The 17,114-nt window shown below is 32.4% G+C and overlaps 1 protein-coding gene across 6 annotated transcripts in view; it reads left to right on the top strand.

Annotated features, from left to right (window-relative positions):
* MYBL1 (MYB proto-oncogene like 1) overlaps window positions 1–17,114 on the top strand; it is a 33,433-nt gene that overhangs the window by 1,340 nt on the left and 14,979 nt on the right. For 5 of the 6 annotated variants that reach the window (XM_057532368.1, XM_057532371.1, XM_057532370.1 and 2 more), the window contains exons 2-8: window positions 7,144–7,249; window positions 7,567–7,638; window positions 9,083–9,175; window positions 10,934–11,154; window positions 13,186–13,360; window positions 15,543–15,617; window positions 16,230–16,334. In XM_057532368.1, coding sequence (XP_057388351.1) covers window positions 7,144–7,249; window positions 7,567–7,638; window positions 9,083–9,175; window positions 10,934–11,154; window positions 13,186–13,360; window positions 15,543–15,617; window positions 16,230–16,334 — 847 coding nt within the window. The remainder of the gene's footprint in view (window positions 1–7,143; window positions 7,250–7,566; window positions 7,639–9,082; window positions 9,176–10,933; window positions 11,155–13,185; window positions 13,361–15,542; window positions 15,618–16,229; window positions 16,335–17,114) is intronic. The other variant, XM_057532369.1, reaches the window with a different exon arrangement.

Here is a 17,114-nt window from a genome sequence, read left to right on the forward strand (position 1 = left end):
TAGTCTTTGTTAGATTATTACTTTGTAGCAACTACAGAATAGATCAAACTCTTGAGGTGGAACACACACACACACACACACACACACACACACTTCTCTAGAAGAGGGTTTTCAACCTAGGCACTGTTGATATTTTGGATCAGATAATTCTTTGTATTGGGAAGGTGGGGTGGGAGGGGTGCTGTCCTGTGCTTTGTAGAATGTCTAGCAGCATCCCTGGCCTCCACCCGGTGGATGCCAGTAACACCTCACTTCCCCCGGGTGTGACGATCAAAAGTGTCTCCAGACATTACCAAATGTCTGTTGGGGGCCAGAATCACCCAGGTGAGAATTACTACTCTAGAACATCAAGGACCTGATTGACTTCTCAGTCTTCAGAAAAGACAGATATTAAAATCTCCTGTAACTATAATAAATGAGGTATTGATTTAGGCCTTTTCTTTTGAATTTTTAAATATACCTTCATTAAGCAAGGTGACAAGTGAATATTGTCAACTCAATAACAGGAGTTTGTTTATATTCAGTGTGTGGCATTATCTACTTATCAGTATTGATGTTAATCTTATTTGAAACAGTTTCTTGGCTAATGCTGTCATTAGCAGTTAGTTATGGTTAGACATGGATGCTTGAATGTCATAACCCTGCCTTCTCCAGTTAGTTTTTCTGTCCATAATTTGCGTATGCTTCATAATAATAGGCTAAGAGAGAAGTGATTTAATGATTAATTTGCCTGTATAAGTTGTTTTATTGACAATACTGTGAGCTTTGAGATCTAAACATTAATTGCACTGTTGACTTTTATTCCTGTCAGCTGTATAAATTAATTGAAATGTATTACAGAATGATTGAAAGAGTCATAAGTCTGGAGTAATTAAATGTGGTGGGGTGAAGCTACACTCCCTATGGGAGTATACAGGTAGAAGATGTGATGAGGAATTATCATCTCTGAATGGTATATTTCTTAGGGTCTTCATACTTGAATGCGTTTTGTGCTCTAAATTATATTTCTTGTATATGTAAATATGACTTATTTATCTTAGAAAATAATAGAATATGAAATGTTTTAAAGGATAAATAATCTATTTATTGGGCAAAGTCTAGTCTCATGCCTTTAAATATCTTAATAATAAATATGAACCTAATTTATAGTTGAATGAAAAAGGACATAATTCAGTCACTTTAAAATCTCCACCATACAACCATTTAAGTATTTGCTTGAAAACTATACTTCGCTGTATAAAAGTTTTGCATAAAACTACAGGCATAAATCCTGTAATAACCTCTCCTGTATGATCTGAAAAAAAAAAAAGGAGTAAAAAAATGTTACCTCAGGTTTAAACAACTGAAGGATGTTAGCTCTTTTGATCTTTAAGATAGCTGTATATCTCTGATCTGGATTTACATAAAGGAAAAGGTTTATTTGGTGTTGTGACTTTAAATAGTTTTTAGATCCCACTGGGGGTTTTAATGACATAATTTACAGGCAATACTAAAACTGGTATATCTGTTATTAACATGTATTTGATTTTTAACCATATTTATGTATTAAGTAATTAATTTTAGGTTTTAAAAGCCAGTTCCACTCTTAAAAATAAGCTTTAGGAAGTGTCATTTAGAAGCTAGAAGGCCTGTTTAAGTAGGAACAGATTCAGGTATTTACAGTTGAGGTGACTGGTGACTATACTAAACTGGAAAGACAAAAGCCAGCTCTTGAATTGGAAGATGTTTTTCAGTGCGGTATGTGTGTGTGTAGGAAGCAATTTTACTGTGTTGTTTCTAGTGAGATGGGTGTTGTGGGTGAAGAATACTGAAATATGAGAACTGATTTTTAAATCAACTTTGTAATTAGCAATATTGTTTGGGGAAAGCAAATAAACTCTATAGCCCTGTTTTTTGTCTGTTAATATAAGGGGTTTGGATTTTGTGGTCTATAAGGTACCATCTAGCTTTAATATAGTTCCTATTTTGAACTCTTTTTGTAATCATCTTTCCTCATTTAAAAATATACACACACTAATGGAATAAAATAGAAATGTTCTTGCATTGTTTTTGTTTATGGATAGCTAGGTAGAAATCCCTTCAGTATTTATTTCATTATTGCTATTAATGGTCAAATAAAGTCGAATTTGTCTTACTATAATGATGCTAGTTTGCAGTCCAGATTTGGAAATAAAATATTCATGTATGCAGTACATCGTATTAACCACTGGGTGGCCTGATTTCACTTTATTAAATCAAACTGGTAAATTTTCATACCTTGAATTCGACTGAACTTAAAAAAATTCACAGTTATCCTGTCAAGACAGTATAATAAAGATGTATTTTTTGATTATGATAAAAATATTCAGACTTGATGCAGTTTGATTTAAAATATTATCAAGTTGAAGTGATTTACTGGAGCAAATTTTATAAAACTACTGATATTTCTCTAATTCAAATCAGTTTCTATTCAAATAAAAATAAATTTAAAAAATCTCAAATTCTTCCTTTGGCACACCACGTTTTACTCTTTTTTTAGGTGGAATAATTGTTGTTCTTTAAAATTGAACTTCTCTTGAATGTTTTATCTTAATATTGCCAAGTGTGAATAGTTTGTGTATTATTTCACAGGGAAAGTTATGACTATCACATCCTATTAGCTTACACCCCAGTGTAGAATTACTCGTAACCATTTTCCTAGCCTAATGAGTCATAGTATTTTTGTGTGTGTGCATATGCTCTTCATTTTGCAGTTTCATAATCACCCTAATCACTTTGTTCATTCATAATCTACAAAAGTTTTTGAATATGGTACTTAGTTTATGTATTAGACAGTTACAGAATAAATATTTTCTTTGACTTAAAAAATAAAACTGGCAGAATGATTCTGGAAACCAAGTCCTGAATGGAGATTCAAAGACCAAATTCCTCTTCAGTTTTTGATTTGTGACTGGAGAAATAATTTCACCTATTTTTACTGTCTTCTAGATTAGTCACCCTAGGCTAAAAATGGTTTATCTATTTACAGATAGATAGTAGGAAGTTGATTTTATTTAACTATTAGATATTACCAGCATTGATAGCTACAATACAGAAATACTAAAAAATGAAGTAGAAAGCAGAAAAATAAAGCAAATAAAATCACAAATAAAGCAAATAAAATAATGATTTGTTTTGATGGTGTCTAACCATTATTAAGCAATGGGACCTTTTCATTGTTAAATGGTGAAAGTAGAATATTGGTGAAGTTATTTGTGGGGTTTTATCTCTTCCCGTTTTTCTTCGCAAATTGTAGGCATTCTCAGGCAACTTTATGTTGTAGCTAGTGATGAGTTTCTAGGATCTTCTGTCACGCTTACTTGAAAGTTTTATCATCCTTTCAACGATTACTTAAATAATATAGAAATAACTTAATGCTAAAACTAAGAAGTATTTAGGTAGATAGATTCTAGGGAAGTCCCAGTGGTAGAGAGATGGATTCTAAGAATTCTACTTTAATCCTCCCTCACACTCAACCACTCAAAAAACCCAGCTTCCTGAACATGATGGCCATGCTGATGCAAGACAGAGAATGAAACCTCTTGTAGAAATAGAAATTTCTCACAAATCAAGTATGTGGTTAAAAAATAAGGCAGGTTTTTGAAGTTAAAATGAATACGTTTTCAGGGATATTACTCCTTGGAAACTAGTCTTTTGACCAAAATAACATCTGGACTCATATCTTTAACTTAACATATTTTTATAAGAATACTGATAAGGTGAATTTTGTACAGATTAGATGTGATGTTGATATTTTTGTGAATACTCAAAAAATTTATATGGGTGAGTCCCCAAATTAAAAATTGTTTTCAAATAACCTAATTTTAAAAGCAATCTCAAGTATGCTGTTATGGAAGGTGTTGGGGTCTGAGGGGAGGGAAGAAAAGAGGGGAACCTGTAAAAAGCATGACTGAGGGCTGTTTGGGATGACAGGAAGTGATAATGTTGCAGGGGACAGTTCTAGGAAAGGTTAGGCAATATTAGTAGACACCCCAAAGAACCCCTTCTGTACTGAATATATTTTTTATGTTTGTTTCAGGAGGTTATGCTTCTTAAAATTCTACCACTTGGAGGTGCATTTGGATTTTGAAAGTTCTTTTTAATAAATGGGAATGCTTTTTACCTCCTCTTAGAGGTATTTGCATTTGTTAAAAAAAAGTTTTCTTTCTCATGTCAACTTGAGATCAGCTGTATTAAGGGAGGTAAAAGTTTTGATTGGGTTGGGAAGGAGTGAGGTAATTTTGGAATACAGAATACTTGGAGGAGGTGAAAGAGTAAGCAAGATCATTCAGTAATTTTACAAGTGTTTGAATGGCAGGTACTGTGCTTGATGAAGAGAGGTGAACGTATTAGACATGGTCTTTGTACTCCTGAGTTTACAATCTGGTTGGGAAGGTTGGCAAGTGTGATAGCATTGAGAAGGACGGGTAGGTTCCATGAGTGTGTACAGTGGACAGCAAGCTTCAGTATGGTGTTTCATCTGGTTTACTAGCCTTCTTAGAAATTTATGAAGTCATTGGATCCTGAACCATCTCCAATTTAACAATTTAATCGTGGCTAATCAAGTGATATTTCTGATAGCTGAAGATGGCTGCAAATAACAGGTATTTAATTAAACCTGTGCTTTTATTTTCAGCATAGTTTAACAAAACAATCATATATGGAAATAGGACTGGCAGATTATTAAAATAGACATTAGCTTTAGGGGAGAAAGTATTGGAATAATGAAGTGCATTAAACTAAAGAAGCAGTTAGATGTCATAGGTAGGTGGGTGGGGGATTTGGTGTCTTGTTTGGTCGGATAAGAATAATTTTGGTCCTAATGGAATTGACAAATCAAGGGAAATTAGAAGTTCCTGCAAAGGATCTGTAAACCGTATATATTAAATCTAGGCCTTCATTTTCCACAATGTCTGGTACTTAGAAACGTTAAGTAAATATTAGCTCATATTATTTTCAGATGCTCATAACTTTATTCAGTCCATTGACTACTCAAAATCCTCTAATTCAGTTTATCATAAAGACCTGCCCTCTTTTCTGGGGTTTTGTGCTCTCATGGCTTTAACTGTTCTCTGTGTGCTGGTGATTGCCAAAACTGTATGTCTACCCTAGACCTGTTACCTGAGCAGAAGATCCATGTGCCCAGTTGTCTTCTAGATCGGCTCTGCCTAATAGGAGAGCCACTAGTCACATGTGGCTGTTGAGCTCTTGATATGTGGCTAGTCTGAATTGCTATGTACTTTTAATTTTATTTTATTAAAAAATTTTTTTTTATTTAATTTAATTTTTATTTTTCTGATTAGCTCTGTCTGTAGCTAGGAATTCACTTTGTTGCTCCTGGGCTCTTTCTATCAGCTTCATCTTCTTGGTTTTTTTCTCTTTCTCTTTTGCCTTTGGCACTCTCTTCCCTCCTGGACAATGCCACACCAGATTTTGAAGACTTAAGTAAGAAGAAAAGAATGTAAAAAATTTTGTGATTATGTTGATTACATGCTGAATTGACAATTTAAAAATATATTGGGTTAAATATTATTTATTATTAAAATTAATTTCATCTGTTTCTATTTTTTTAAATGTGGCTACTAAGAAATTACATATGTGGCTTGCATTACATTTCTGTTGGACAGTGCTGTTCTGGATATACCCAGTATCCACCTGTATATTTCTCAAGTGCCTTGAAATCAGTCCAAACTGCTTACTCTCCTCATTCCCTTCTACCTCCCAAAGTTCTGTTTCTCCTTCTATTCCTTATCTCATTGGATAGCTCTATTTATTCTCCCAAAGCCAAAAATTTTGGAGTTGTCCTTGAATCTTCCTCCCATGTCTCTCAGATTCATCAGTTGAAAAATCCTTTTGTTTCTGCCTTTTTCATATCTCAGTTTTATGTGCTTCCTTCTATAGCTACTATCACGACCTTAGTTGGTTTATTCTTTTATGGTTTCTTGATTTTTGTCACATTTAGATTTCTTCTACTCAAGGATGTAAAAAATAGAATTCTACCCTATTATAGTACTATTATGTTTTCATTTTTTTAAATGTAAAATATTTGCTTCATCTGAATTTTTTATTTTAAAGTAAGACTTTAGCTTTATTTTTTAAGATAGCTACCCAGTGTCTTACCCTTTATTGAAAAGTCCATCTTTACCCCACTGATTGATATGTTACTATTATAATTTACCAAATTCCCATATGGGTTTTGTTTTTTCCCTTAATGTTCTATTCTGTTCCATTGATTTGAGTATCTGCACATGTGTCAGTACCATTTTGTTTTATTTATTGTTTCTCTACGGTATATTCTGATATTGGGTAGTGCTAATTCTCGCTCTCCTTTTTTAGAACTTTTTTGGCTATTACTGCCTGTTTATTTTTCCATATGAACTGTAGAATCAGCCTGTCTGAGTTCCTCTGAAAATCTATTGGTATTTTTATTCATTTAATCTAAATTTATGAATTAATTTACAGAGAATGGACATCTATAATATTGTTTTCCTTTCCAAGAATGTGCTCTGAATGTTTTTTCATTTGTTCTTCTGTGTCTCATAATAGTGTTTCATTGTTTACTATAACTTGATCTGTATACTCAAATTATTTCTACATATTTTAACTTTTTTTGTTGTTGGTGTTGTAAATGGCTCATTTCTTCCATTGTGTCTTTTAACTGACTGTGTTTTGTATTTTACCATTATCGTTGCCAGGCCCTAATAATTTCTTACTTGGGGTATTGTGAAAGATTACCAACTGGTCTTCCTTCCTCCATCTCGCCACATTCCTGCCAGTGATTTTTGCTGAAACACAAGATATTGGTCTTTTACTCCCTTACTTAAATTCCTTTAACTCTTTAGGTTAAAGGTCAAATAAAGAATAAAGGCCAAACTCCTTAGCATGACATAAAGGTTATCACTTGGCCTCTGCTGACATATCTAGCTTCATTCCTCTGTGTCAGTAAGAACTACAGCTCCTCTCCATTGTATGACTCTTAATTTTTTTTTATACTTTGAATAATCTCGTCGAACATATGTCTGCTAGTCTGAGTGGCTTCTTTAGTCGTAACTGTATATTCAGATTCAGTGGTTGAATTCACATATTTAAATAAAATTCTTGATTTCACAATTGTGTTCTTTTCAGTGAGGATGAGGACGATGACCTTCAGTATGCTGATCACGATTATGAAGTCCCACAACAAAAAGGGTTGAAGAAACTCTGGAATAGAGTAAAATGGACAAGAGATGAGGTGATCATGTGATAAGGCTTACTAATTCCATGCTCGTATTTAATGATTAATAATATATATTAAAGATATTTAAAAACAAAACATGAGAAAAGTTATCCATCAACTAACTTGCACATTAGTTTTCTTCAACCATATATGAATAGCGGGTTGATGTTGAGACTGACAGAATCAGTTTAGTAAATGGGAGAACTTGTGTTATAATGGCTTCAGTCCTTCTAAAAATGGCCACCAGATATGACATGGAAGAATTGAAGAGTATCTATATTCAGGAATAAGGTGAGGGAGAACTTTCTAATTTTTCATACCTGTTTTAATAGGATGATAAGTTAAAGAAGTTGGTTGAACAACATGGAACTGAGGATTGGACTCTAATTGCTAGTCATCTTCAAGTAAGTGAAACATTATCTTATATTGCTGACATGAATGATTTAGGCCATGGGGTTACATTTGCTATTTTTCAGAAATGTGTCTACATTATTTTAGATTTAGGTTTCCTTCCTAAAAACATCTCTTTTGTTCTGATTTTCCTACAGTTGGAAGCTTATAAAGTCTGATTTTCTAGTAATTAGTTTATCCAGGGATCTAAAAAGATTACTAATCTAAAACAAAAATGATATGAAGTTTGGGTAGGGCTTTATAAATATTTGCTGATAAATGTTAAAACATTTTGAGAGAAGTTAAATATATTGAAATATTTTGGTAGCTAATTAATAAAACCAGAAAAAGCTACGTTGCTGTGAGAATTAGAAGTAACATATAGGATGTTTGGCACAGTTCCTGACATTTAGCATGTGTTCAATAAATGGAAGCTAAATTAGAAAAGCTATTTACATTAGCTTTATCAGTTTAATTTCAATGGTATAACAGCAAATGAAGTGAACAGAGAAATGCTACAAGGCTATACAGGAACAGCCTGATTATTTTGAAAAATTGATAACCTTAAAATGGATGAGCATTGATATACAGAAGCTGTAAATGAAGAAGCTCAGTTTGAATAAAAATAAGTGCACTAGGCACCAGGACAGAGCTATTGGTAAATAAAGTATTTGTATTTATATGCTTCTAAATTATCTGTAATCCTGTATATGAACTAATATCTTTGGAAACTGAATCACTAATGAAAAGTTAAGTGTTATTATTATTATCCTTGTAATACATAGGAGTTACTAGGTTGTGACTTGACTAAAATAAGGCTACACTTATTAATCATTTTTGGAGTTTGGGATGTTTCTACATAAGGTTTTATCCTGGTAAATTCATTTTCCTTTTGAACTTCAACACTTAAATAATTTAACTGGTATATAATGCACATCTTCTATCTAGGTATATTCAGTTTTTACTTGATAACTTGGAGGTTGTCATTTATAAACATCCTTTAAATACCATGAGTGGTCTAATAATGCCTTTCAGGATTTTTTAATTGTCTAGAGTTATGTACTGCTATACTATATGAATCCAGACTGCTATGCTGTTTGAGTTTGTATGTCTGCTTTGTATAGTTGTCTGTTTACTCCCTTTTATTCATCAGTACATTTCTTTATGGCAGTATCTGTGTTGTAGCTTTGCTTTTTGCTGTGTTATAAGACAGAGTATAGAGATACATAATTTAACTTCAAATATATGTTGTCTTTATTTATAGTCTAAGCAATGCCGACAACTTTAATTAAAAATGAATTGGGACACAGGCATGTAAAATGAATACTACATTTTTAAAGGATGCTATTGAATGCATTATTCTCGAAAACTTTCTTCTTAAGGTTGTGAGATATGTTTGGGCTGACTTGCTTTTTAGAAGACAATTGTTCAATAACAAAATCATCTGAATTCTTTCAGAATCGTTCTGATTTTCAGTGTCAGCATCGGTGGCAGAAAGTTTTAAATCCAGAATTGATAAAGGGTCCCTGGACTAAAGAAGAAGATCAGAGGGTAACATGTTCATATTCTTTATTTTCACTGTGTAGGTGGACTTGCTTTTTTTCTTCCTAATACATTGGTTTTTTATCACATAAATACATGTTTAAATCACTTTGATTTGTTCTCTGAGTTACTGCTTGCATAAGAATTGAAACTTGAGTATCTTGAAATGTAGTTTTTTCAGAACTGAGTCAAACCAAATATAATATGTATAGCCTTTGCTGTCTGAAAGTTTGGTTTGCAGAAGGAAAAATACTATCAGCTTAGTCACCTTCTTTAGAGCTTAGGTTAGCAACATTTAGGATATAATTTCTTGTTGAAAATTGAGTTAGCATTTTAAAAACAGAATTTAATTTTATTCTTATTTTATCTGAAAATGTGAGGTGTAAGGAAGTCATTCTTAACTTTCCCTCTTGACCTATAATGAACCCCCAAATAAGACAGATATCAGAGCCTCATGTTCCCAAAGAGTTGGATGATTCAAAAACCAACGTAATTCTTTGTGTTATGAAAGTGTGAGAAGAATGGGAGAGTTGCTGTCCTCTACTGAGAGTTGCTCTTTAGTTCATGCTCTTTACGGCATAAATGTTGTTAATGTAGTTGGGAAATTAGAGTATTCTTACTGCCACTCAAAGTAAAAAAAAACAAAAAACAAAACAAAACAAACAAAAAAACCCCAAACTTCACCAGGCTCAGACTGATCTGATTTACTTGATGGCCAATGGTAAGTTTTAAAATGTATGATTTGTATCCTTTCAGTTTGAGAAAGGAAGAAATGAAAAGACAGTAACTGTAGATCCTTCCTGCTTCCATAATGATTTATTTGGCTTTCAGCTGAAGCTTTAAAAAAAAAAAAAAAAAGTAAGAGTAGAAAATGCTTAAGTCTCAACATTTTTACTGTTATGTCATATTAATTTTGTATGAAACAATTTAACTTAAAAGTCACTTTAATTAACACCTTGTATTTTAGATAAGTTTGGGATCAGTTTTTGAACTTGGCAAATGCTGAAGGAATAGTTACTAGTAAAATTGTTTTTTTAAGTTGCAGTTGTGGTTTGGATTTAATGCATTAAAAATGGTATTCTTGAGTTATGTTTTAAAATTCTGTCAAGGTAGTGCTTTTTTTTTTTTTTTTTAAAGATTAGTTTTTTTTTTTTTTAATACTTTATTTATTTATTTATTTATTTATTTATTTATGGCTGTGTTGGGTCTCTTAGTTTTCGTGTGAGGGCTTTCTCTAGTTGTGGCAAGTGGGGGCCACTCTTCATCGCGGTGCGGGGGCCGCTCTTCATCGCGGTGCGCGGGCCTTTCACTATCGCGGCCCCTTCCGTTGTGGGGCACAGGCTCCAGACGCGCAGGCTCAGTAGTTGTGGCTCACAGGCCCAGTTGCTCTGCAGCATGTGGGATCTTCCCAGACCAGGGCTCGAACCCGTGTCCCCTGCATTAGCAGGCAGATTCTCAACCACTGCGCCACCAGGGAAGCCCTAGGTAGTGCTTTTTAAAAATTGAGATATAATTATGTATTAGTTTCAGATGTACAACATAATGTATATATTGCAAAATGATCACAAGTCTAGTTAATATCTATCCCCATACGTAGTAAACATTTTTTTCTTGTGATGAGAACTTTTAAGATCTACTCTCTCAGCAACTTTCAAATATGCAATACTGTATTACTAGCTGTAGCCACTATACTCTACATTATACCCCCATGACTTATTTATTTTAAAAAAGGTAATGCTTTTTCAAACTTTGTTTTCTGTTTCTTAGGTTATTGAATTAGTTCAGAAATATGGGCCAAAAAGATGGTCTTTAATTGCAAAACATTTAAAAGGAAGAATAGGCAAGCAGTGTAGAGAAAGATGGCATAATCATCTGAATCCTGAGGTAAAGAAATCTTCCTGGACAGAAGAGGAGGACAGGATTATCTATGAAGCACATAAGCGGTTGGGAAATCGTTGGGCAGAAATTGCCAAACTACTTCCTGGAAGGTACTTATATAAATGTATATACATTTTTCTGTACTTAAACTTGATCTTTATTATGTTACTATTAAATATATTTATAAGTACCCCATGACTTTTATTTATAATTAAAATTTAGACTGCAGAATACAAGCAACGCTTTGCGGTATTTGTAATATCAGTACATTTTGTGGTAAGGGATATAATTACTTTTTTAATGAAATATTTTATAGCAGTAATTTGTGCAACAAAATGATGGACCTTTAGATTATGTGAACGTTTAATGCACTCCCAAAATTGTGTTTACACATCAGTGCCATTTAAGCAACCTTCTTTGTACAAACTAAGTTGGAATGGAATCTGAGTTGAAGAGATTTCTTTCGTATTGGATTCTATGTATAAGACCAGAGAATAACAAATACACTGGCTGAAAAAAATTGCTATGAAAGTGCATTAGAGAAAATTCAATTCTTAATTAATTATGGTATCATTCAGATCATGAGTAGTGTGTATATATCGATGTGGCTAAAATATAGCACTTTCCTCAGGGGCAGTGATGTGCTAAGTACACTATACATGGCACTGGTTCAAATGTTTCCTAGCTGTCTGTAGTACAGTAGACCAACAATCTTGGGAAAATCCATACCTCACTCGGAAGATACGCACTTGTTTTTTATTGCTGTAATCTCTGTATAGTACTTAATAGTTTATAAAATGCTTTTACATATATTCTTTTTTTTCTTTTTTTTTAGAGAAAGAAAACACTTTTACTGTTGAATAAACATTAAATCAGAATGTGATGCCCATCATAGGCAATCTGATAAGAGATTGCAAAAAACGGAGAGAAATCCCACCTTTCACCCACATAGCCAAGCAGATACGACCCATTACATACAGGTTCTCAAGATAAACAATAACTAGTCCTTAAGTCAGAAGACTTGACAGCACCATTTTATTTCACATACATAGTTCATCCTATTGTACACTTACCTAGCAATTGGAGTGCCCATCTGTGTTAGTTACTTGGCTTTATATAAAGGAAAAACAAACTTCTCATATCTTTTTTAGAAAGTAGTTTTACAACTTGGATCCAGGTCAGCTAAAGTTGGGCTCCTACCCTCCTGCTGAAACTTGGAGATAGGGTGCTATATTCTTAATTAATCTTCATATACTTGTGAAATATGCAGAGCAAACATTGCTGTCTTTGTTTTGTAGATAAGGAAATTAAAGCATAGTGTTAAGGTTTTTTATCCAAGTTACTGAACCTGGTCTAGGAACTTCTGATGTTTTCAATCTTTGATACATCTTTTTACTGTCCATAGAACCTAGCTTAGTGTTTAGCATAAAGTAGATTCTCAGTAAATGTTTATGTATTTTAAAAAATTTATACTACAAGTAGCTGTAGGTTGAAGACTTCCATTTTTACAAGGGGAACTTAGGTAAAAGGGGAGCCAATGAACTCTTTCTTTCATAGGTATTTTGTTGTAAGAAGTGAAAAAGAATACTGGGATTCTGTATTTTGTGGTTTGCATTTTATGACCGTGTTTGATCTTGGCTTTAGGGCTTTTGCCCTCACTATGCCCTTTACCTGGAATGCTCTTTTTTTTTTTTTTTTTTTTTTCCTGTTCTTGTATGGCTGGTTCATTCTTGTCATTCAGATGTTAGCTTCACTGTAACCTGACAGAGGACTTCCTGCACCACCTAATCAAAATTACTATAGTTACTCACTTTTCTTATCCTACTTTAAATGATCTGCATTGCACTATTTTTCTTATTATTTATTTTTTTGTTTTTCTCTTCCTTCCTCCTTCCCTGCCCCCATGCTTCCAGTGAGAATTTAAAGCCCCATGAGAGCTGGGACTTCCTTTATCTTATTCACTGCTGTATCTCCAGTCTTTAGAATTTTATCTGACATAGAGACATACAGTTTATTTTTTGAATTAAAAAAAGTGTCTAATTTCACCAGTTGTAAAAATTTGTTTTAAGTACTTTGTATACTTTATACAGTGTTAACATTTATGGAATCCTCTTTTTCTTTTTAAATATATACTTTCTTAGGACTGATAACTCTATCAAAAATCACTGGAATTCTACTATGCGAAGAAAAGTGGAGCAGGAAGGCTACTTACAAGAAGGAATAAAATCAGAACGATCTTCATCTAAACTTCAACACAAACCTTGTGCGACTATGGACCATTTGCAAACCCAGAATCAGTTTTACATACCTGTTCAGGCACATATTTTTAATACCTTTATTATTTAAAAAATATCTTTATTTTTTCTTTAGTTTCTTTAGGGAAGGGGTTTTAGTTTCTTAATAGGACAAAAACAACATATATTAAGAGGAATGGACATTTAAATTTCCAAACTGAAGAAATATGCCATGGCTAGCTGTTAAACCATTAGTGGAAGTTTATCTCTACTTGTTTTGATTGATAAATATTTTGAGAACAAACTCATTAAAATATTTCCTTTTATATATAATTTTTACATTATCTAGTTAAGAAACTTAGTATGTACATTTCCTAATACTATCATTCTTTGAATCTTCATGATTCAAAGCTAATGATCATTTGTGCTTTAATAGTGATTGTAGTTTACTTTTTAAAAAAATTTTCTGTAATTGTAGTATTGCTTACCTCTAAGAGGTAAGTGTATATAAAATGGTTTAGAGGAGAAGATAGTCAAAAATCATTCAAGCCATCATTTTGGAGTGTGTGGTAAATAATTGGTTCTTTGATGGCATTCAACTTTGCTTTTCCCTCATCACTCAACTGACTGAGTGACTTCAGCCTTTGTTTACACAGGTTCATTGGAGATGACCCATGTTCATCATAGGCCAAGCTCTGTTTTCCTTACAATGCATTTTCCTACCTGCAAGAAATTAGGAGTTTTCATAAGATTTGTTTTACGTTTTCCTGTCTATTTGTCTGTCATGCCATTTTTCATGTTGAACAGTTCTTGGTTCTTGTCACATAAAATGTAAAGATAAAGTATCTACCAAAAGATAAAATTTGGCTAGTTGTTAACAATCTGTGCTAAGTATGCCACAGATTTGATTTTATTCCACTAAAGTGGACATTATTTTTTTAGACATAATTTTAAAAGAACCACTTAAAAAAGGTAGTGACATCTTAATTTACAAATAGGAAAATGTGTAAAGACAGTATAGTTATCTGCTGATACTCAGTACCTTAAGGTTTTTATGGTCTGTTTCTTTACATTTTTCTTTAGAGTCCTAGATTTCAGCAGCATAAACTGAAACATTCTGCTTCTATCTTAGAAAGGTTATCATTTAAATTTATTTTTTTAACTCATAGGAAGATAATTTTTTAAGTTATTTGGGGCCAATGGAGTGTTTAACACTCTCAATCAAAATATATTGGAAAGTAAGGATATTTCTTGTACTTTAAGAATTATTTACCTTACTTTTAATAATTCTTGACAGGTTTGTGTATTCATAGTTCAATTCATTTAAACTGCTAAAAAGATAATACTAATTTTGACTTGAAAGAAAAAAATGGATTGGTTTGAAATCCTGTCACAGATTAAAATGAAAAGTTTGAGAAAGATAAGTTTCTAATTCGTTGGAAGCTGAGCAATAACTGATACTAATGAAGTGTTGTGAAAATTAAGTTCCATGTTAAAAGTTATATATAATGTTTCTGCATTATATAGTGATTTAGGTAGGCCATTATGGAAAATAGACAATTTCATATTTATATTTATTAGATTTTAAGGTTTTAAAAAACACTTCTCATATTTCTCCCTACCACTGCTCACTAAGTTTGCATGCAACTTCAAAATTTTTATTACAGATGCTTCAGAAAAGAAACAGAATAATTCTTAGTCTATTTTCAGAGTCTTAAAAAGTACATGAGTGATTCTGATTGTTTTTCTGAGACAAGTAATAGAAGCAGCCTCTGTTTTCATATCTTTCTGTACAGAGATTGGCATGGGGTGGTGGTAGAAGTAGGAGATAAGAATATTGAAGACTTGCTTTAGGCTCCAACTTCGAGAGTGCTTCATATGGACCAGCCCCTTCCTCTGAAGGATAGGAACACAATTACTTTGTCTTCTCCAGGAGGCAGAGCAATCCTTTAATAGCAGATTTTTTAAAATACTTGGTGGATATTGTAGATAATAGATAGACTGACTGGGTGATAAATCTAGCCCAGGTAATTCTCATATTTCATTCAGGAGAAAATAGGTCTTTGCTAAGAGTTATGACTTTTAATCAGTAGGTCCTAAGATTAAAGATGTAGTTATTAAGGAACTATTATATGTATAAATATTCAAAGTTAACAGAGATACTGAGTGTTTCATGTTGATTTTCAGTTTTTGTGCTTTGCCTCAGTTTTTAAAAATTTCTAGAGTGTTATATGTATGATATTAATGTTTTAATTACTTTTTAGATCCCGGGCTATCAGTATGTGTCACCTGGAGGCAATTGTGTAGAACATGTTCAGCCTTCTTCTGCCTTTATTCAGGTAACTTTTTATTTATAAAAATCAAAAAACCAAAACAAACCCAAAGGAAGCACTTTCAAACATTTTCAGATCTAATAGTGCCTGTTTCCTCATCTATAAAATTAGGGCAAAAATAGTACTATCTGGTCTATTTACTTTGAGTATTATAACATTAAAGGAGAAAGTTTGTGTGTTTGAGAAATATAAACTGTACAAATGATAAGTAGTTCACAACACCAGTAAGGTGGTTCTTTCATTCTTCCAACTTAGAGCATTCAGGTTATGAATGGACATATTTTTGCTAAATTGGATAGAATATATCTATTAACATTCAATAAATTAAAACAGACTCCACACAGAAGTTTTTAAGTTGATACAGATGATACAATGTAAGGTTTTTCATGCACTTAAATTTCCCAAATCCTTTCTGTTAAATTGAAAATATTTACCAGCACCTCTTTAGATACCAGAAGGATTGTGATACTGAGTATTTGGGATTTAGTAGTATTAAGCTTCATTAGAGAAAATAGATTTTATGTTGCATAGAAGAAAATAAAAATTAGAACATTGATAATAATAATAAAGCAATTTTGTAAGTAGCCTGTTTCTTTTCTTTTATTTAACTTATTTTAGCAACCCTTTGTTGATGAAGACCCTGATAAGGAAAAAAAAATAAAGGAACTTGAGTTGCTTCTTATGTCAGCTGAGAATGAAGTTAGAAGAAAGCGAGTTCCATCAGTAAGAAATAAGCTTAAGTGTTTAGATTTTATTGTTAGAATCTTTTATATGCTTTATATGCTCTTATAGTTTTAATCAGGACTGACTTTCATATGCCAGCAAGTGGAAAGCATATTCAGTGTGACTTCAGATTTTAATATGGACTAAAAATAGTTTTTCTAATTTGCAACTTTGAAGTTGCCTGTTTTTGATATGCATCTCTTTGAACATATTTTACAGTGTTCTGTATTAAGATGCTTCTTGAGTCATAAATATCAAACAAACTTAAGGTATAACCTTCAATATGTGTATCTGTGAAAATGTCGTGTGGTTTAGATTAGGCTTTGGTTTTACTTTGGACATTCCATGTGATAATGGCCTTAATAGAAAAAAAAAAAAGCTTAAAAAACAAGGAATTTAATAGATGTGTAGAGATTTATGTGCTTCAGAATTATTTTTATTCTCTCTTTGAAAATGTTTTCCTGTTTACTATATTTAGAACACAAATCAGTAAATTGGAAAAAGTTATAACGTTAAAAATATGGGAAAAGGAAACATTTAGATTTTATGCTCTCTAAAGAAATTTTTCTGTGGATGTTGGGTTTTGGTTATCAGGTATGAAAAGTATTGTCTGAGATTTGGTTGATGAGAACAACTAGGAGTATTAAATCAGGATAAATGGTAATGATTCTAGCTAAGTTAAACAGGCTATGCTAGATGGATTAAAAGGAAAAAAAAGTTTATATTTAACTGACAATTTAAAAAGTTTAATACCCTGGGACTTTTTACATTTAGGAAAGT

The sequence above is a fragment of the Balaenoptera acutorostrata genome, chromosome 17, assembly GCF_949987535.1.
Source record: "Balaenoptera acutorostrata chromosome 17, mBalAcu1.1, whole genome shotgun sequence".
Classification (NCBI taxonomy): domain Eukaryota; kingdom Metazoa; phylum Chordata; class Mammalia; order Artiodactyla; family Balaenopteridae; genus Balaenoptera; species Balaenoptera acutorostrata.